Raw genomic sequence first — 22479 nt, 5'->3', positions numbered from 1 at the left:
CCACTTTACAGATCCAGCGGCCTGGGTTTGACCCTGACTTCCACTGCTGTCTGGGTATGGTTTGCACATGCTACGTCACCACATGGATAACACCAGGATGATCTGCTTACTTCACACATCCCAAAGATATGGGGTTGTTAGGTTAATGGGCAACTGTAAATTATCCTAATGTGGGTGGGGTGGAAGAGTCAGGGTGAAGTGGATGGCCCAATAAGAGAGAATGGGTTACAGGGAAATAAGTGGGGGAAGGAGTCAAATGTGAATGCGGCCTCCTCCTTTGACATAAGAAAATGTGAAAGTTAGATAGTTAGAATAGATCTAAAGGGACAAAATAAACTCGGTGCAGAAAACCAACATTAAACAAATCCATCAACTTACTAATATGAGACTAGATCTCTATTGGTTCTAAATATAAATTACTGTTAATTTTTAAGTAAATAAAAAATAGGATTGGTAGTAAAAGCAGTACTTTAGGAATGTGATAATTGCTCATGGACACCCAGATTGTTCTGGATGTCTGTGTGTGTCTTGAATAACTCAAGCACAGATTTGTTACAAGTTCGAGACTGTTGGATAGGTTTTCTCAGAGTGCAGTCACATCTCAGAGGAAAGGCCAGGTGCAAAAAGGAGAAAATACAGCTACCAGTCTGGGTAGTGTGGGGAACCAAGGGGAGAAAGAGAAGGAGAGAATATAGATGCTGGTCTTATCCTATAATAAACTTGGTACTTGTGAGAATAAGAATGAAGATTACTGGGAAGATGGCCAAAGTGTTCACAAATACCCAATGAACCAGGAGCGAGTCAGGAAATGGTGGGAAGAGGGATCTCGGAGCTGAATAGAAGGGTTATAATCACTGATTATTTAATAGAACATAGAACAGTAAAGCACAGTACAGGCCCTTTGTCCCATGATGTTATGCTGAGCTATATAAACCAACTCCATGATCAATATAACCCTTCCCTCCTACACAGCCCACAACACTCTGTTTTTCTTACATCCATGTATCCATCTAAGAGTCCCTTAAATGTCCCTATTGCATCAGCCTCTACCACCACCCTCGGCAGTGCGTTCCAGGTACCCACCACTCTCAGTGTAAAATCTACCTCTGACATCTGCCCTAAACTTTCCTCCACTCACCTTAAATGGATGTCCTTTGGTATTGGCCATTACCACCCTGGGGAAAAGGGTGCTGGCTATCCACTCTATCTATGCCTCTCATAATCTTATACACCTTTATCAAGTCGCCTCTCATCCTCCTACACTCCAAAGAGAAAAGCCCTAGCTTGCTCAACCTATCCTCATAAGACATGTTCTCTAATTCAAATCTCCACTACACTGTCTCTGAAGGTCCCACATCCTTCCTATAATGAGTGACCAGAACTGAAAACAATACTCCAAGTGTGGTCTAATCAGAGTTTTATAGAGCTGCAACATTACCTCGTGGCCCTTGAACTCAATCCCAGACTAATGAAGGCCAGCATACCATACCCTTCTTAACCACCCTATCAACTTGCGTGGCAACTTTGAGGGATGTATGGACTTGGATCCCAAGATCCCGCTGTTCCTCCACACTGCTCAGAATCTTGACATTAACCTTGTACTCTGACTTCAAGTTCGATCTTCCAAAGTGTATCACTTCACGCTTTTCTGGATTGAATACCATCTGCCACTTCTCCACCCAACTCTATATCCCATTGTAACCTATTATTATTTAATAACATTTCTATTGATTTCTATTGATTCAGTTTTTCTATTGTCACGAACCAGCAACAAAAGAAACACACTGAGTCATGATTCAGTGTTAAAAACTATTTTATTAATCACTACTTATGATAATATGAAAAATAAAAGTAAAAGTGTTAGAATGTTAGAATTCAAACATGTTAAACCTTGAACATTAACCCCAAAAACTAAACTCTTCATGTGTGTGTGGCAAAGTCCCAACCTCCAAGTCCAACGAATGGTTCTTAAAGTTCAGTTCCGCAAGCCATAAGGTGAAACATGAGCAAAGGCTTCTTCAACAACCACCGTTGTCTGAAGATAAAACGTAGATGTAGAGAACATAGAGACAGTAATTATGAAATCCAAATGTTCCACGATGGAACCCAAATGACACTTCAGTGTTTACTCGGTAGTGACTTCCTCACCCCGAAAAGCATCCAAATCGTGGTCGTCCACACAAATACCTGTTTCCTTCTACAGGTCAGCAACAAAGTGAACTCCACCGGATTACTTCCAATTTCCATACATGGATTTCAGTGGCAGACACAGTTATTGTTTCTCATCCATCGATAGAGAAAACTAGCAGGCTGGTTTCTCTCTCCCTTCTCTCTCTTTCTCTTCCTTCGACTGACCTCTTCAACAACGTCATTACGTCCTTTATCTTCTATTGACTTAAGCATGCCACACACACACACACACACACACACACACACACACACACACACACACACACACACACACACACACACACACACTCTATTTTAAAGGGGCATTCACTGAGTCCGTAACACTATTGATTGCACCATGCTACTGGGATGTACCCCATTCTCCACATACTCTTTGTTGTGTAATTAGTAATTAGGTGAACAGTTAGAGTTCTCTTCAATTTCAGTCTTGAGTCCAGGTGGATATGTTGCTGAATTGATGTGAGGTTAAAGGATACATCAGAACCACTGGAGAGAAACTTTGAAAGGAAGGGGAAGGATCCAGTTGCCACACCATGTTGGGACCAACAACAAAGAGACAAGATCCTAACTGTAGAATTTCAGAAGTTTGGCAACAAATTAAGAAGCAGGTCCTTATTAGTGTGAATCACCAACTGCTATACAAGCCATGTGCTGGTTGGCAAATGAATTACTGAATGACTCGTGTGAGGAGGGGCTCCATTTCACAGAACACTGACGTAAGTAACTCAAAAGGAAGGACCTATACCACAGGAAGTTTCCACCTGAACCTGAATTGGACCAGTGTCCTAGCAGAAAAGATAACCTTTTTAAAAAAATAATTTACTTCAGTTTTAACAGTAGTAAGGTGTTTCTGAACTTAAAAATTATTAACAATCGATGACAGCTTTCATAATTGGAAAAGCTTAGGGGCAGAGCACTTCCAAGGGTATTTCAACTTCCTCCGCACAGCCAGAGGCCAGGTCACCAGTCAGCTTATTGTGCTGAAGTCTGGGATACATCAGGCCCAGGAGTTCAGCTCTCTGTTTCTGGAACTGGTATGCGCAAGCACAGAAGGACCACGGTACTGATACAGGTTGGGGAGACTGGGTCAGTGAGATATGGCCCAACGTGAATGATCAGGCAACAGAACCAATTATAATGTGTAGGTATAAAAAAAATACCTCCAGTTTTTCTATTGATTGCACCATGCTGTTGGGATGTAACCCATTCTCCACATACTCTTTGTTGTGACTCTTCTGATCACTTGTTAATCATTGGCTGTCCAAGTGCAGTATTTGCATGGATTTAAGAGGATATTGAAAAGCCCTTGGCACTTAGCCCTGTGGTGAACATTTTCCACTGTTGTGCCTATTTGCACCATTCAATTTTGTTTATTAGCAATGTTTGAATTACCAGGTAAAAGTTAATCAGTGTCGGTTGATAAAATCACTAGTCTAGTTGGTTGCTTGTACACAAGGGAGAGATGGCAGACACAGCATCACATATACATACATATTGAAAAAGGGAACTGTGTCAGTGTGTTGGTGGATGGAACACATCCAGAGAACTATAGAACATTAGCCAAGGACTTACTCAAAGGTTTAATAGAAAAGCATACTGAAGCTAAAAATAGCAATGAGCACATATTTTAACTGGGATAATTGACCAACCTTATTTAAATATTTGAAGTAACAGAAGAGTATGATTTTTGGATTTCCATAAGGCCTTCAATAAGCTTCTGCACAATGAACTCTTGACCAAGGTCAGAACACGTGGTGTCGGGGAGTTGATAGCAAGTTGGCTACAAAATAGAAAACAAAGAACAGAGGTTAGAAGTGGCTACTCATAGGATTTGCTACTTAAATTATCATTTCTCACAATTTACACAATGATCAGATCACTGGAAATAAAAATATTAAATCTGGGAACTCCACCAACACAAAGTGGTTAATGCAAAAGGAGAATGCAAAATAAAAGATGGCATTAATAAACTTTCTGAATAGGTGCATAATTGAAAGATAAATTCCAGAATAGATAAAAGTGAACTGATAAATTTGGTAAAAAGAGTAAAGAGTGCACAAACTTCTTGCACAATAAAATTCAGAAAGAAGAAAGGGACTAAAGAGAATTACAACTACAGATGCACGAACTTGTAAAATTGGTGAGGCAAATTAATGATGTTTTTAAATAAAACAAACCAAGGGCCGGAACTCACCTCAAAAAAGATCTAATCTTGGTTAGATGACAGAAAGTACAATAGATGGTTCAGCTCAACTGCTTCTAAGAAAGACATTGATGAAGTGGGGAAAGTGGAATTAAGAGCAACACACAAAATGCTGGAGGAACTCAGCGGGTCAGGGAGCATCTATGGAGGGCAATGGACAGTCGATGTTTTGGATTGACCCTCTTCATCAGGACTTTCTTGTGGCTCCAAGGTGGAATAAAGGTTTGCAAACATGATACCAGAACCAGAAGTTATAATTATCACAAAAGATTGACAACTTTGTAGAAAAGAGACCGAGAGGTGACCAGATAGAGGTCTTGAAAGATGGAGAAAAATGGATTTGATTGAGAAAATATGGAAGACAAGGCTCTCTGAAACTAGAGTTCATAAGTATAAGATAGTCACCAATAAATTTAACAGAAATACAGAACAATTTGCCCAAGCCTGACAAGAACGTGAAGCTGCACAGAGCAACTGAGGCAACAATCATTAATATAATTAAGGGGAAGCCAGATAAGTGCACAAGAGTGACAAGAATACAGTAAAACTCTGATCATCTGGCACCCTTGGAACTTTGGTGGTCCTGGACAAGCAGATTTTCCAGAGTAGTGAATATTGCTCCCAACAATACCCCAACAGACTTTTATTTCACTTCTTTTTTTGACATATTACATAGGAATATAATAAATTTTCAGGGAACCCGGTGAGTTTAAAGGGAGTGGGAAACATACAAGTACATTGGAATCCAACTACCCACATTCCTGACCCTGAATGCACACCTGCCTCACATTCCGGACCCCTGGATCTGGTCGCACATCCCGCTCACACACTGGACCCCCAGCTCAGACTCTGAACTAATGAGCAAGCCAAATGCTGAACTCTGAAGACTTTTGAATAATCAAATTCTGTATCATCAGAGTTTTATAGCAGAAATAAATAGTTAGAATCAGATTTATTATCACTGACTTCCATGTTGTGAAACTTGTTGTTTTGCGACAACAGTACAGTGGAAAGACATAAATTACAAAATAAATAGAGTGCAAAAAAAAAGGAATAATGAGGTAGTGTTCATGGGTTCATGGACCGTTCAGAAATCTGATGGTGGAGGGGAAGAAGCTGTCCCTCAATCGTTGACTGTGGGTCTTCAGGCTCCTGTACCTGCTCCCTGATGGTAGTAACAGAAGAGGGCATGTTCTGGATGATGAAGGTCCTTAGTGATGGATGCCCCCTTCTTGAGGCACTGCCTCTTGAATATGTCCTCAATGTGGGGAGGGTTGTGCCCATGATGGAGCCAGCTGAGCCTACAACCCTCTGGAGTCCCTTGCAATCCTGTGCATTGGATCCTCCATACCAGGCTGTGATGCAACCAGTCAGAATGCTCTCCACTGTACATCTATAGAAATTTGCAAGAATCTTTGGCGACATACCAAATCTCCTCAAACTCCTAATGAAGTAGAGCTGCTGGCGTGCCTTCTTTGTGATTGCATCAATATGTTGGGCCCAGGATAGATCCTCCGAGATGTTGATGCCCAGGAACTTGAAACTGCTCACCCTTTCAACCTCTCAGTGAGGTATGTGCTCTCCCGACTTCCCCTTCCTGAAGTCCACAATCAATTCCTTGGTCTTGCTGACGTTGAGTGCGAGGTTGTTGTTGCAACACCACTCAACCAACCGATCTATCTCGCTCCTGTATGCCTCCTCATTGCCATCTGAGATTCTACCAACCACAGTTGTGACATCAGCAAATTTATAGACGGCATTTGAGCCGTGCTTGGCCACACAGCCATGAGTATAGAGAGAGCAGAGCAGTGGGCTAAGCACTCACTCTTGAGGTGCACTTGTGCTGATTGTCAGCGAGGAAGATATATTGTTATCAATCCACACTGACTATGGTCTCTTGATAAGGAAGTCAAGGATCCTTGGAGAGAGAGGTGCACAGGCCCAGGTTTTGAAGTTTGTTGATTAATGCTGAGGGGATGATGGTGTTGAATGCTGAGCTGTAATCTATAAACAGCAGCCTGGCCTACATTTTGGGGCTGCAAAGAAGTCTAGGTGCTCCAAAGCAGAGTGGAGAGCCCGTGAGATTGTGTCCACTGTAGACCTGTTGTGGTGGTAGGCAAATTGCAGCAGGTCCAGGTCCTTGCACAGGCAAGAGTTAATTCTAGCCATAACCAACCTCTCAAAGCACTTTGTCACAGTAGATGAGAGTGCTATCGGGTGATAGTCATTGAAGCAGCTCACTCTGTTCTTCTTGGGCACCAGTATGATTGAAGCAGGTGGGAACCTCACACCATATGAATTACAATCAGAGAAAGCTCATATGGAACATACACTCTAACATGGATTATTTATGAGACTCCTGGCATTTAATGGGAGCTCAGATTAAAATATTTGCTGTGCAATCTCACTAAAATGAATACCACTCTATCTATATCCTGGTAATAAGGATTGACATTTGAAAACATGAATCACAATAATAAAAATCTTATGTAATAGAAAGAAAACAAGATGGAGAACTGAATGAAACATAGGAGCATGAGGTAGCTCAATTTTTGGGTCACCTGCTTTGTGAAAAGGTGTTTGCTGGAGAATGATTTTTTGCCAAGAAATGTGAATTGTAACCAGATCATTTAACATCCACCTGCCACTCACCTTGAAATTAAAGCCTCAATATTGCCACTGGGGAAAGACTGGAAAACTCAGTAATCTCCAGACTGAGTTCAGCAGTCACCATCATCAGCATGCTGGTGAACTCATGTGACAGCCCCCTTTGACATCACTTCCTTTGTTTCACTGATGATTGACATGACGACCTTCAATGATCAGGCTCAGAGGAGGAGTGCTGGATTGCAGCAGGATACAGACAGGCTGGGAGAATGGGTAGATATGTGACAGGTGAAGTTTTCTGTGGAGGAATGTGAGAGGATGCATTTTGGTAGGAAGAATAAGGAGATGCAATATAGAATAAAGGATATAGTTCTAAAATGGATGTAGGAGCAAAGGAACTTGAGGGGTAAAGATGCACAAATCATTAAAAGTGGCAGGACAGGTTGAAAAAGTGGTAAATAAATAACATGTGCACAATTTTGAAACAAAGACAGAATGCTGGAAGAACTCGTTCCTGTAATCAGGATCTAGAGGTATAGTAGATTAGAGATTGTTAGGACTGCTTTCTTTAGAGAAAAGGGAGCTGAGAGGAAATTTGGCAGAAGTAGATAAAATAATGAGGGATGGAGAATTTGAGGACCAGAAATAACAGGTTCATAGATTCAAAGAGTTACATAACATGGAAACTGGACCTTCGGCCCAACTCACCCATGCTGACCAAGAAGCCTACATATGTTAATCCTATTTCCTTGAGTTTGGGCCACATCCCTCTAAACCATTCCTATCTATGTACTTGTCCAAATGTCTGTTGGCAGGGTAGATGTAGGGATAATGCTTTTCTGGCTGGTGTGTCTAGAACCAAGAGTCAGTCTCAAAAATAGGGGGCTGCTGTACAGGACTGACATTTCTACAAATGTACCTGCTTCTACCACTCCCTCTGGCAGTTCGTTCCATATACCCACCTCTCTCTGTGTGAAAAACTTGCCCCTCAGTCCCCTTTAAATCTTTCCCATCTCACCTTAAACCTCTGCCTTGAAGGTATAAAACAAAGGGGGAAAGAGTCATACAGCACAGAAATAGGCACTTCAGCCCAACTCGTCCATGCCAGCCAAGATACCCATCTAGTCCCATTTGCCTGCTTTTGGCCCATATCCCTCGAAACCTTTCCTATCCATGTACTTGTACAAGTGTCTTCTAAATGTTGTTATTGTACCTGCCTCAACCACTTCCTCTGGCAGCTCATTCAATTTACGCACCACCCTCTGCATAAAGAAGTTGCCCCCCAGGTCCCTTTTCAATCTTTCCCCTGTCTCCTTAAAACACTTCTCGCAGCATCTGGTTAGACTCTGGAGTTTACTGTCTGCAGATGTGGTGGAGGCAGGTTCAAAAGTATATTAAAAATATTAGGGCTAGGTTCAATCTACAGTTTAATTGTTCTCCAAAATATCTCTGCCTTATTGGTTGGTATTTTGGATGCACAAAATGCATCCAAATGCAAAAAAGATGTTGCTGGATTGGAGGGCTTGAGAAGTCAGAAGAGACAGGTTAGGCTGTGTCTGTTTTCCCTGGTGTGAAGGAGGCCGAGAGGTGACATGAGAGATGTATATAAATTTGAGGGGCATAGATAGGGTTGGTAGACAATGTCTGTTTCCCATGATAGTAGTGTCTAAAACGTAGTCTTAAGGTGAGCGGGTAGAGGTTTAAAGGGGATCAGAGGGGTAAATTTTCACACAGTGGGTGGCAGAGCTTCCGGAGGAGGTGGTGGAAGTAGGAACAGCAACAGCATTTAAGAGGCATCTGGACAGGTACTTGAAAGAGCGAGGCATAGAGGGAAATGGAACTAATGCAAGCAAGTGCAATTAGTACAGATAGGCATGATGATGCAGTAGGCTGAAGGGCCCGTTTCTGTGCTGTACAACTCTATGACCCTGTGGCTCTAATAGGGAAGGCAAATAAGATAAGATAAAATAACTTTATTAGTCACATGTACATCGAAACGCACAGTGAAATGCATCTTTTTTGCATAGAGTGTCCTGGGGGCAGCCCACAAGTGTCGCCACACTACTGGCACCAACATGCCCACAACTTCCTAACCCGTACGTCTTTGGAATGTGGGAGGAAACCGGAGCACCTGGAGGAAACCCACGCAGATATGGGGAGAACGTACAAACTCCTTACAGGCAGTGGCCGGAATTGAACCCGGCACTGGTGCTGTAATAGTGTTACACTAACTGCTACACTACTGCGCCTGCTATGTTATGTTAATGCTATGTTAAACTTTATTACAAGAGGATTTGAATACAAGAGTAAAGATACCTTAATCCAATTTTATAGGCCCTGAATGGGATGCCCCTGGAATATTGTGGACAAGACTGGTCTCCCTTTCTAAGGAAGGATTCATTTATGATTGCAGGAATACAGTGAAGGTTCACCAGATTTGAGTCCTGGAATGGAGAAATTGATCTGTGAGAAGAGATTAAGTATAGTGGGTTTACACTGTCTAGAGTTGAGAAGAACGGCAGGTAAGTTCATCAAAACATACAAAATTCCTACAGGCTTGACAGGGTAGATGCAGGGATAATGTTTTTCTGGCTGGTGTGTCTAGAACCAGGGGTCAGTCTTAGAATAAGGGGGCTGCGATGCAGGACTGAAATTTCTTCACCCAGAATGTAATGAGTCTTTGGAATTCTCTACCCAAAAGGGCTGAGTATATTCAAGGCAAAGATCAGCAGATTTTTGAGATCAGGAGATACTGTATGAGTTAGCCAGGAAAGTGGTGCTGAGGTAAAAGATCAGTCATGATTTTACTGAAAGACAGAACAGGCTGGAGGGGCCAAATGGCTTTCTCTTGTTTTTACTTCTTACGTTCTTGTGTTTTTATGTTCTTTCGTAGTATATTTAAATTTCAAACTACCTTATACAGAATATTAAACAATGGTCAGTAGAATGTAAATTCTTGGCAAAAGCCACACCGTGCTTTCTGATATGGGTCAGGAAACAATGATTATTACTCTAAGATTTACGAGTCTAAGGTTGGTAAATAAGCACAAAGACAACTGACCACAGGATATTTAAAAACTGCACTAGGATGTTTCTTTAAACAACAATTGAATTAAAATAATTTATCTGCCTCATAAACTTTATTGAACAAACTGCTGGATACAAAGACAATGAGTTTTCCAAAGGCCATTCTATAGAGAGTCAATACTGTGAACAGTCTATTCATGTACATATATGGTACTCTAGAGCAGTGCCTCCCAAATTAGAATGTACGAGTACCTCTGAGACATGAGTGGAGGAGATTATAGGAAGTCCATGAACCTTTGATGACATTGAGGAAAAGTAGTTAGAAGGTGCAAACAAAATCATAGCCGGTCTGGATTGTTGAATGGTCAATTCTGCCTGTCAACACAAAGGTCAGAAGACTCTTGATCCCAGAGGTGTGGCAAGAGACTGACTTGGCCAGTGACTGGGCAATTGGAAGGTCGGCACCTCGGCAATCAGTGAGGTATTCCAATAATCTGGCCAAGTTCTGACTAAAACAAAGCTGATTATTGGCATCTTCTCCAATAACTGCCAGTCAGCTGACAATTAATGTGGGCCCTACAGTAAAATATCTTTCATTCATTTCCATATGAGAAGGCTTTCATTGTAATTGTGTGTTGACTCCTAGATTTCTCAATAGAAAGGTTTGGCAAAGTTTTATCATCAGTATTACACCCTTGTAAGTAGAATGTTTCACAAATCAAACTGTCTTGCGGAAGAACATCAAACATTGGTCAGTAGAATAAAACCTCATGTAAAAACTGCACCAGAGTCTACAATATAGGTCAGGAAATGAGGCATAATCTTCTGAGAGATACCAGACTTAAGTGGGTTGATAAATACAAAGTCAGCCAGCTACAGGAAATTAGCAAACTACTATAGGAAATTTCTTTAACCAATGGTCAAACAAAAATAACTTACCTTGTTCATAAGCTTTATGGAGCAAGTTACTCGGTAGAAAAGCCAAGCACTACACAAAGACCCTTCGGGATGAATTCAGTATCTTGAATGTTCAAACTTAACTCTGAAGCAGTGGTTCCCAACCTGGAACAGTGGATGTTTAGAAAGTATGTTATACCAAGCTATCATTTCCTGCTTTTTGTCTGCCTCTCTTCTTGAAGAAGGGAGTCCCATTTAACCTCACACCTGATCCCAAGCAAAAACATCTTAAATTCTCAACAATGTAGTGCCCGTAGACTCTTTCATAAGGCAAGAAACAAGGATAGAACTATAAAACAAACATCCTTGACTGAAGGTCCGTTAAAAATTCCATCCCTTGACGTCATCAAATATTTATGGGGATGAGGAGTGTGGGAAATTGTTGTCCATTTGCTTTTATGTTGTTCATTACTAAGGTAATTAATAGGCTAGAACTGCCAACAAAGCAGCCTTTACTGAAGACAGTCAACGCACAACAGCAACAATACATCAAAAACATGCAGAGTTCTTAAAGATATATTCATATTCATATATGTCACAGCATGTGTTTTATCAAATGTGAACAAGTGGAACTTTCATTCAAAAAGATTGGGAACCACTGCTCTGGAACTTAATTGACCAGCATCAGAAAGAGATTTTCATATTCCTGGGAAATACTGGGAATCATGCAGCAAACTACTACCATTTGTCCATGTAAATCCCAGCAAGCTTGAGACTTCAGCACATGTGAATCCAAGCACAGGTCCCAAATATGCTGACAGATTCCTGACAATAACTCTGTCAGTGCAGTCTGTCACTGGACTCTGAGACTCCTCAGTACTTACAGAACTGGTATTGAAACTATTAGTCTTTTCATTTCATCAGATGTTTTGCAGAATGAAGAAGAAAAATGAGAATAAGGCAAGTTCTAATTCTAAATCATTTGTCCTGTTCCCGTCTACCACTGTCCATCGTACAATACTTTCTAGTGCAACCACTGGAAGAGCAACACCTGTCCTTTTACCTCATTCCATCCCACCATCCATGGACCCAAACATTTTTTCCAGTGAAGCAGCAATTCACTTGCACTTCTTCCAATTTAGCATATTGCATTCAGTGTTCACCATGTGGTCTCCTTTACAATGGAGAAATCAAATGCAGATTGGTGATTGCTTTGTGGAGCACCTGCACCCACTCTACAGGAATGACCCTGAGCTTTAACTTACCTGCCACTTTAATTCACCATTACACTCGCACGCTGATCTTTCTCTGTCTGTGGCCCCCTGCAATGTTACAGTGAGACTCAACACAAGCTCCAGGAACAACAATCCATCTTCTGTCCCGGGATGTTGCAGCCTTCTGGACTTAATATTGAACTCTCTAACATTACATAATATGTGCTTTCTTTCTGTCTATAATGAACTTAATAATTTCAGGTAACCATGCTATTTTAACCTCTCTCACCTCAGATGTTACAGTTATCTTTCTACATCAATTTGCCTTTTGTTTTTTATTCTGTCTCTAGCCATCAGTTTTTAAATTGTTACTTTGGCAACTTTGGTCTTCACTCTATCACAACATTCCCTCAGTTCTCTCCACACCTCCTCCTCTCTTCAACTTAAACATGCTTGTTTACTCACCTTTCCAGTTCTGATGAAGGGTCCCTTGACTGAAATGTTGATTCTGTTCCTCTTCCCACTGGTGGCGCTTGAGTGCTTTCGGTGTTCGGACTAAATTCAAAAGAAAGTCTCGCCTCCCAGCTGACCGTAAGTAACCAGAAGTTGTGTATTCTCAAGTTAGTTCCTAATGAATGAGTGCACAATAGAAAGCATAGCGTAAATGATAATTTCATTCCAAAGGTCTACTGCGGTTTTCCATCACAAAAATGAAAAATCAATACTGCCACAGGAGTAGCTTATCTCAATCTATGGCTCACGCCATCCATACTATACCTGATCTTGGAAGCATTTCAATTGTATCAGAAAAGTAACGTTTCCCTCTGCAAGCTGACTAAAAAATATTTCAAAAAGAAAAATGAATTACAATCTTCTGAAAATGATAGCCAGTTCGCACAAATTCACTACTATTTGGAACACTTAAGATGCTAAAGTTTTAAAACCTGATTATTTGGTGGTTTGAAGATAGCCTCAATACGTAAGAGAATATTGCTCAAAGATATTTAAAATCATAAAGCCTCTCTTTACACTAAAATTAAGAGAAACAATTCCAGTGGCTGAAGGGTCAATAACCATGGAGCAAATTTAAAGTGATTGACAAAAGAAAAGACATGTAAAATATATTTTTCACAACTTGGAATGCACATGAATGGATGTTGGATGTAGATTCAGTTATACCTTTCAAATGCAAATTGATTAAGAAGCTTCAAGGAGAAAATAAAATTATGGAAATACTGAGAAAATTAAAAGGTCAATTAATGATTGTGACAATGAAATTAGGGTTGTGAAAACCTCATTTCCTTCATTAATGCAATAAGAAAAAGTGGAGAGTGGGAATAAATGGATTGCTTTGGCACAACTGGCACTGAAGCAATGGGCCAAATGGGTTTCCTCTCTGCTGTACCACTCTCACATTCTATGAATTAATGGCTCTATAATCCAGATGTTTGATAAATACAAGGCATTTGCAATATGTTAAAACATTCTGGTTGCCTTTATCTGCTTCTATTTTTAAAATATCACATTAAGTAGCACTTTGATGTATTCAAGTTTGATGGGTTTACACTTATACAGGTTTACATTATTCGTGGAAATGCAAAGGCAAATTCCAGAACAAAGTGACTCAATGTGTTCAAGCTCATCAATTAGAAGAATTGCATTTTCATAAAATCTTTTACATCCTTTCAACATGTTCAATAAGCTTTATATCTTTGAAGTGTATTCATTGCTGGAAAATGTAGGAAAAGCATGTGCCGATATGCAGACAGAAAACTTCCAAGAAGAGCAATTTGAAAATGCCCAGACATTCTTTCACAGTGATATTGTTTGAGTGATAGATATTGACCAGGATACCAAAGATTAATCACTTTCTGTTCTTCCAGTTAGTATCATAAGAGCTTTTACATCTATATGAGACAGCTGACAGAGACTCAACTTAACATCCTGTGCAGAAGGCAACACTTCCAATAGTGCTGCAATCCTTCAGTACTGCACCAGAATCATAGAACTGTACCGGCACAGAAAAGGCCATCTGGCCTATTGAGGTTATGCCAAATAGAGCAATCCCATCAATTCCTTTACCCCAGTTTATATCAGACTAAATTTTTTTCTTTGACTCAACCTGGATAAACTTGAACCGGAGATTTAGAGTAATTATGCATAGGATAGTGCATTTGCTCACATCGTGGTTAGCATCCAATAACCGAGATAACGTTCACACACTCAGTTTAACATCTTACCCAAAAGACGACATCTTCAACAGTAATGTGGCTTATCTGACAGAGACCAAAAACCTGGGCTTCTCCAAAACGGAGACTGGCAGTTGTGTGGATAGTATTCCCAAAGCAGGCGTGAAAGCTTTAATCACAGCACTAATCACAGGATCCTTAAGGAAACCACTTAATTGGACTGAATGACACCTTTGGGTTTACTGAGAAATCTTCATGAGCACAGTGCTTATGGTGAAGCTCTCTTTACAGTGTTGTTCATCAAAGCAGATCCATCAAAACTGACTGGCTGCTTCAAGCAGAGAATCCTCTTGAAAGTAAAGGAGTCATTATTTCTTCCATATAGTGTATTCAATCTCATAATACTTGCCCAAAGAATACTTTTCCTCTTAGTGGGAGCTGGTCAGATGCCACGGTCACCTTTGTGAAACTTGTTGCAGGCTTTCCTGTAAACACAGGTTGAAGTTTAAGTATAGGCATTGAGTATAGGAGGCAAGAAATTATGACGCATCTCTATAGAACTCTAGTTAGGCCGCGTTTAGAGCACTACATGCAGTTCTGGTCACCTCACTATAGGAAGGATGTCGAGGCTTTAGAGAGGGTGCAGAGGAGTTTTACTAGGATGCTGCCTGGTTTAGAGGGCATGCGCTATCAGGAGAGGCTGGACAAATTTGAGCTTTTTTTCTCTGGAGCAGCAGAGGCTGAGGGGTGATCTGTTGGAAGTGTATAAAATTATGAGCGGCATAGATAGGATGGACAAGCAATATCTTTTTCCCATTATTGAGCGATCCAATATCAGAGGGCATGCATTTAAGGTGAGAGGGGGTAGTTTCAGAAGAGACATGAGGGGTAGGTTTTTTACTCAGAGAGTGGTGGATGCCTGGAATGCGTTGCCTGATAGGGTGGTGGAGGCAAACTTATTGGGGGCTTTTAAAAGGGGCTTGGGTGAGCACATGAATGAGAGGAAAATGGAGGGTTATGGGCATGCTGTAAGTAGGAGGGATTAGCTATGTCGGCACAATATTGTGGGCCAAAGGGCCTGTTCTGTGCTGTACTCTTCTATGTTTTGTTCTATGGAGTCTTCAGAAGTGATTACTTGTGAAGTCTACTGCACTTGAAGCATAGAGATGGAATCGCACCATAAATTCTTGGCATGCTATCCTGGTGATTGCACAACAGGAGAGGTGGGGTAATAATGGCCCATAATTCTCCCACTTACCACCACCCTGCCTAGGCCAGAAACCTAAGCAGTGGGGCTTTGAATCTTCCAGAGTGGTTCTGACAGTGCCTGCAGATGCTGCTTCCTTTTGATTCCATTCAGAGGAGATTTTCCTCCTCTGCCACCCAATGTGCCTGCCCCCTCTCCATCCCCTCCAATCTTCTGCTGGAAGGCCTCTGGCAGAGGCTGAGCTCTCATGATGGTGAGATTGTGAAGGATGAAGGGGAATACCACATGAAACCCTCTCTGCTGAAAACTGGAGGGAGCCTCCAGAAAAGAGACACTCAAAGAGCCCTCGGGGCATTCTCTACTACACTCCAGGTGGCCATGTGGGATCCAGTTGTACTAAATGAACTTTGGTCAGGAGTCAGAAACTCCAAATGGATAGGACAGTCTTATTCCATTTAGATTCAGTCCTCCTTACTGTGTGCTGAGAACCCGGACTACCTTAGAATAAAAGATTCATGTGAAGTCTTTGGCTATAGGACAATGGTCATGAAAAGCCAGGAGCTTCACATCTGAGGATGATACCCCTTCCAGTTTATGTGGAGCTCCAGATTCTGAAGGCAAACCTGAACACTCCTGAGGACAAGTTCTCTATGAATACAGATTACTGTTCCTTGAGAGCCCAGGAAGCCTGCAATGCTCACCGATTCCATGCGCTCTATTAGCCTGATGGTCTTTGCTCAAGGAAAAGGAAACAGTCGCTTATTCTTGAGTAGAGAGCATCAGTGACTTCCCAAGTACCATGGTGGGAAATAGCTTAGCTGCACCTGTCACTGTTTAGAATAATCAGGAGACAAGGAATTTCAAGGTAACATGCCCATGTCCTCCATAAGCAGAGCTATCTAGACCAGACACAGGTGAGTACAACACAGCCATAGACATGGATCTCTGTTACCCCTAACATAGAAAACTTTAGCCTTCAGATATATTGCTTCTGGGAGAGCTGGAACCTTCATGCATGTCCTGCTCTGATACCTGTCCTGTCTAGCTCTTACAGCACCCTCAGCGGGTCCAGCACAGAAGCTTCTGTGGCAGAGTTGATAAATAGGGGAATGACAGGGCATCTCACCCTAACTCATTGTGTGACCCTGCAGTGATCTCCCGAATTACCAGCCAGAGTTCCCTGTAGTAGACTGCAGAAGTGTCAAAGGTTGGAGCAACCTGCTAAGCATTTCAGCTACAGAGAATGAAGTGCTGTGAAAACATGGTTCTCTCTGAGGAGCCAACTAATTTCCAAAAGCAGAAAAATATGAGATGGAGGTTTATCCTATGAGAAGGGATTAAGCAGACTGTATTCATTACCATGGAGTTTAGAAGAATGAGAGGATATCTAATTGAAACATGCTAAATTCTTATAAGACTTGACAGGAGAGATGCAGGCATGATGTTTACTCCAGGAGGAATGTCCAGAAACAAGGATCACATTGAGATGAGACAATGGGGAAGAGAGCTGAGGTTCAGGCCCCTGTTTGTTTGGGCCACCAGGAGAGGGGACATGTGAAAATAATGTTGGATCAAAGGTGAATTCTGTACCTTCTATTGGTTATGACAGTGGGGTTTAGCCACAGGGGCTACGGTCAGCCCAAAGTTGCTGCAGTCAGCAAGGGTGAACTGATCCTTCACTAGCAGATGCTGGCAGATGGACAACAGGGACTGCAGGCAGGTCACTTACTGGGAGTCTTGTATAATAGAGTCATAAAATCATAGAGTCACACAGCACAGAAACAGGCTCTTCAGCCTAGCCGGTCCTTGCCAACCAAGATGCCCATCCAAGCTCATCCCATTTGCCCACACTTGGCCCATATCATATCATCGGACTACTGGCAGTTTGGCTCCAGGACAGTCGTGAGTGTAATGCAGGGTTTAGCTTCTAGCAAGCAAGGTAGAGAGAAGGGGAGGGATATCTTGGTGTTAGATGTCACACTCAGATTACTGTGGTCTTTCGACCTCGGGCAAAGGTACTTCACTACAAAATAAGGAACTCTGCTTCATTGCCATTAACAAGTCTCTGGCCAGGAGGTCTGCACAGCTGACAGTGATCACATTAACCACCCGATGAAAATATAGAAGCAAAGAGGAGACTCCAGTCCTGAAGTGACAAAGGTGTCAGCTCCCTGGAGAGTGAGATCTCACACAGTATCTGCTGTGAAGGATTCAGATGAGGACTTCAATGGGTCAGCTTACAGAAGAATGCTGATGTGCAAACACAATGAGACACTTGGGACATTGGCTGCCCTACAGTGCCAAACTTGCACAGGACTTTACGTATAGATTGAGTCCATCCTTTCCAGCTGAGAATGATTGCCTGCTCCTGTACCACATGTGTGGATGTAACTATTATGCCATGTCTAGTGGCTGAAGTAGCTTCTACTAGAACCCAAACAGAAGTCCTAGTGTCTGAGTGCTGCAGTGGAAGCTCAGAATCCTTCATCATGGCTTTTGGTGGCAGTGTTGAACAGCCACCTATCCTACAATGCATTACCGGGTGGTTGTCATGCGGTCTTCCACTTTCCTTATCCTTATCCTCTTCCTCTTCTCCTCCTCTCACTGTAACACTTCAGTTGACAATGGCTGGGCTTGCCTTAGCAATAAGTTATTTAGGATGGCACTAGTCACTATAAACCATGAGATCCTCTAAGGCCTGTATTGAAGGCCATATCCATACAAAGAGCAGAACCACTACTTCAAGACATCTTCTGCAGGTTAAGCATTGTATTATGACCACTCTGCTGCAGTTCTATGATGGTATAATAGAGCGAGTAGCCATGACGTTAGTGGACTGCCTTTTTCACCAAACATTAGCATGACGTTATACAGTGCCAGCAACCCAGGTTCAATTCCGGCCGCTGTCTGTAAGGAGTTTGTACGTTGTCCCCGTGTTTGCGTGGGTTTCCTCTGGGTGATCCGGTTTCCTCCCACATTCCAAAGACGTACGGGTTAGGAAGTTGTGGGCATATTGTGTTGGCGCCAGAAGTGTGGCGACACTTGCTGGCTACCCCCCAGAACACCCTGTACAAAAGATGCAGTTCACTGTGTGTTTTGATGGCTAATAGAGAAATCTTGTCTTGTCTTGTCTACTGCTCTAGCAGAGTGGAGAAAAGCAGGAGGGTACAGTGGATTGCCAGTGGATGAAAGCATCATGGCTGCTCCTTGCGTTGACAGTCAGGAACTTCTGAGAGGGACTGTAGACTAACTGGACATTAATCAAATGGAATCTGTTGTGACTGATGATGATGTCCATGTTCCATGAAGTTGCACTCAAGCTAATGTGGGTGCAATCTATTACTTCCTGATTCATAGGAGAACCCACCTTCAGTCCCTCTCACATGATGCCTGCTCCTTTATTCAAAAGAGAAAGAGATAAACATGGCTCCTGCAAATTGTTTCATTTCTCAGACACCAACAGCTACTTCCTGAAAAGGTCCTGTGACAAGAATTCCAAGACAATCTTCACTTTTAATTCAAGGAATAGAGCATTTCTGGCCCTTCTTGTTATTGAAGGAAGGATGTTAATGTGTTGGAAGCAGTTCAGAGAAAGTTTATGGGACAAACTTGGCTAGCATCCACTGGAGTTTAGAGGACTGAGAAGCAACTTGATAAAGACATGTATGATCTTGAAGGGATCTTAACAGGATGGATGTGGAAAGAATATTCTCTTGATGGAGAAGCTATAACAAGGAGCCTCTGGTTAAAAATAAGGGGTCACCCATTTAAGACAGAGCTGAAGTGAATTATTTTTTTCTCTCAGAGAGTTGGCAGTCTTTAGAATTCTTTCTAAAAGTGTAATGGAAACAGAATCTTTGAATATTTTTAGGCAGAGGTCGATAGATTCTTGATAAGCAAGAGGGTCAAAGGTTACAATGGGTAAATGTGAATGCATGTTGAGGTTATAATCAGATCAGCCATGATCTTAGTAAATAGAGAAGCAGGCTGAAGAGCCTGGGTGGCCTAATCCTGCTCCTACTTTGTACGTTCATGTGTTCTGGAGCTGCAGCTGTGGCTGCTGCATGTGGCAGATCTCTCCGACCACCTCCTTTGCGAAGCACAGTCTCCTGAGGCACTGCTCTTCCATTAGGTGGACATTCAAACTCTACTGTCAGAATACATTCTGTGTTTAGGCTCACCTCTCCAAGACCAACTCTCTCTTCACCTCCTTTTTTGCAATTGTTGGCCTGATGCAACAGATTAGGTGTTCACTGCCCATGGGATGGCAAGTGAAGTCCCGTGTTGGCTCCCAACAGGCTTCAGAAAAGAATTTTGCACCTGTCACTAGCTTGCGTTTGAAGTTATCCATAGGAAACTCAATTGTCAAGCTCCAAATAATTGATAGTTCCTTTAAATATTCCAAGTGATGAGGGAAGAGAAGGGTCTTCCAGCTGTTAAACACTAGATCTCATACTGGTGCTTAACACTGCAAGCTATATTCATTAAAATGTGCCTATTTTGCCAGGTCGATGTCAAATTAGTGTTGCATGAGGTTCTTATCCAAAAACCATGGCAGTGATCTGGTAACACGAACTCCAAGATTGGGAATTAAATATTCCAAGAGATATTGAAAGGACAATGAAAACATAAAAGGAAATGAGTGAAGTCTAATGATAAAAGATGGGCTTTAAGGCGGAAGTGATCATGGCTTAATAAAAATTAGCAATTAGCCCTGGTATATGTAAAGATAATAAAGGGCAAGAGACAAACATTGGTAAGAGTAGTTTATAGGATCCCTCCCCCTCCTCCACCATCCCATCCCAACATAACAGCTGCAATGAACAAAAGTAAGAGGAATTATCAATAAAGATATTGAAGTAAAAGTTACACAAGAAGGACAAATCAAATTTTCCAATTTTCTTTTCTATTCACTTCAAGACAAACTAATAATAAAAGGTCAAAACATTCAAGAGCAGAGATAGTTTAAAATATTTAAAGAGATATTAAAGAAGTATTTTAAAATTATTGATTGTGTAATATCAAAAGAGATCAATTACCATAAATTTGATTTAAAACAAGCAGTAAGCTTGACATCAACACACTAAGTAAGTTAAAAATCAACAGATTTAGAATGAACGGGGGTAAGTGTTATGTTTGGGATACATTGAGTAGTCAGAACATGCAAAGCTGTGGTTTCCTTTTAAACAGAACTTCCTGTTACTACCATTATTTTACCTATTAAGCTGTCTAGATCGGTCATTTTCTGTCAGAGGAATTTTGAGATAGTTTTCCCACAAAACATCATGATAAGAACAGCTGTCATCTGCTTGCTGATTGTGTCTGGTAAGTTTGTCTTTCTTATTCTAGAAGTATTATTTAAATTGACAATGGAGTCATTTAGTACAAAATACAGTTGGGACAAAAGGATTTGAATACAAGAAAATATCATGGACAGAAACAAATAGGGAAGCATGAGCTAAGTTAGTTTGTAGTACCAAGATTTTTGTAGATGTACTAGAGTCAGAGTCCAGCACAATGAACTGGTAAAAAACAAGGCTGAATCATTAAGTACAGTTGGTAAAATAGGCCTGTTTGTGGCATGACCAGACCAGTAAGAAATTTAACTTACTTTCACGTCTAACATGTCAAATTAATCGAATTTTCTTTTCCATTCACTTTGTGACAAATTTACATTCTGCATTGAAAGACCAAAACATTTAAAAGCAGCAATATTTTAAACTATTTAAGAGATATTTAAATGCTTTTTTAAAAATGTTGCTGGAGTATTATAGAATGAGATCAGTTACCATAAATGATACTTTCAACACCTTTTTGAACCATTATAAAATACTGGTTATACCTGACTGGAACATTGTGTCCAATTCTAAGCACTGAACAACAGGATGGTTGTGAAATCTTAAAGAGGGTGCTGAAAAGGTTTATTAGAGATGAGAAACTTCAGTTATGTGTATAGACTGGAGAAAATGGGATTGTTCTCCTTAAGCTAGTGAAGGTTGAGAGGCGATCTGATTTAAGTATTCAAAATTACTAAGGGTCTAGATAAGGTATGGAAGGAAAAGCTGTTCTTATGGAAGGAGACTTAAAACTTGACAAGAGAGATTTAAACTAATCGGAAAAAGAACCCAAGAAACAGAAGAAAAAAATATATTTTCATGCAGCAGTAGTCCTGATTTGGAATGAAATGTTGAAAGGAGTGGCGAATGCAGATTGCATCACAAATGGATTGGTTAAAGACTGAATGGGAAATATTGAGTTAAACTGGGAATAAAAAGGAAGACATGGGAGAAAAGCTGTTGAATGAGACTACTGGAGTGTTTCAAAGAAGGCCAGATAAGTTTGTCAGGCTGAATGGCCTCCTTCTATGCTGTAATAATTCTAATTTGTGTTATTTTTAGGTGGGCTTAACTAGTTTCTATAAACAAATTAGTTTAAGTGGAACAAAGGGTTTAAGAAAACATGTCATGGTGTTAACAACAAAATCTATATTAAAACCTAGAGTTTTCTATTTATTTGCCATGGGCAACTCAGCTCCAAAAAATTCCTTCACAACTTGAAGGCATGAATATTTTTATAAATTTTGATTATCAAGATCAAAGTCAAAGTCCAGTTTATTGTTCTATGCACGTACATGTATGTAGAGGTGCAATGAAAAACTTATTTGCAGCAGTATCACAGGCACATAGCATCATATAAGCAGGATTCACAAGAAAAACATAAATTAAACATAAATAAAACACAATTTTTACAAGAAAGAACACAATTAGAACAAAAAATGTCCATTTTAGTGCAAAGAGATCAAAGTGGTCATAGTGTTGCTTCACTCTAGTGTTTGGGGTTTTGATCACAACCTTGAGGAAGTTAACCAAGGCAGAACTTCTTTGGTGAACCACCCAAAGTCAATAATTTTCTTTTTTTCTTTGCAAGAAACAGCACTAGCCTCAT

The 22479-nt window shown here is 41.0% G+C and overlaps 1 protein-coding gene across 1 annotated transcript in view; it reads left to right on the top strand.

Moving 5' to 3' along the window:
• The first annotated feature begins 20768 nt into the window (after nucleotides 1-20768).
• LOC127569819 (T-cell immunoreceptor with Ig and ITIM domains-like) overlaps nucleotides 20769-22479 on the top strand; it is a 35752-nt gene continuing 34041 nt past the window's right edge. Inside the window, exon 1 of the mRNA XM_052014759.1 lies at nucleotides 20769-20859. Coding sequence (XP_051870719.1) covers nucleotides 20820-20859 — 40 coding nt within the window. The 5' untranslated portion in view covers nucleotides 20769-20819. The remainder of the gene's footprint in view (nucleotides 20860-22479) is intronic.

Source organism: Pristis pectinata, chromosome 4 (genome assembly GCF_009764475.1).
Source record: "Pristis pectinata isolate sPriPec2 chromosome 4, sPriPec2.1.pri, whole genome shotgun sequence".
NCBI classification, from domain to species: Eukaryota; Metazoa; Chordata; class Chondrichthyes; order Rhinopristiformes; family Pristidae; genus Pristis; species Pristis pectinata.
This window is presented reverse-complemented; position numbering and strand designations above follow the sequence as displayed.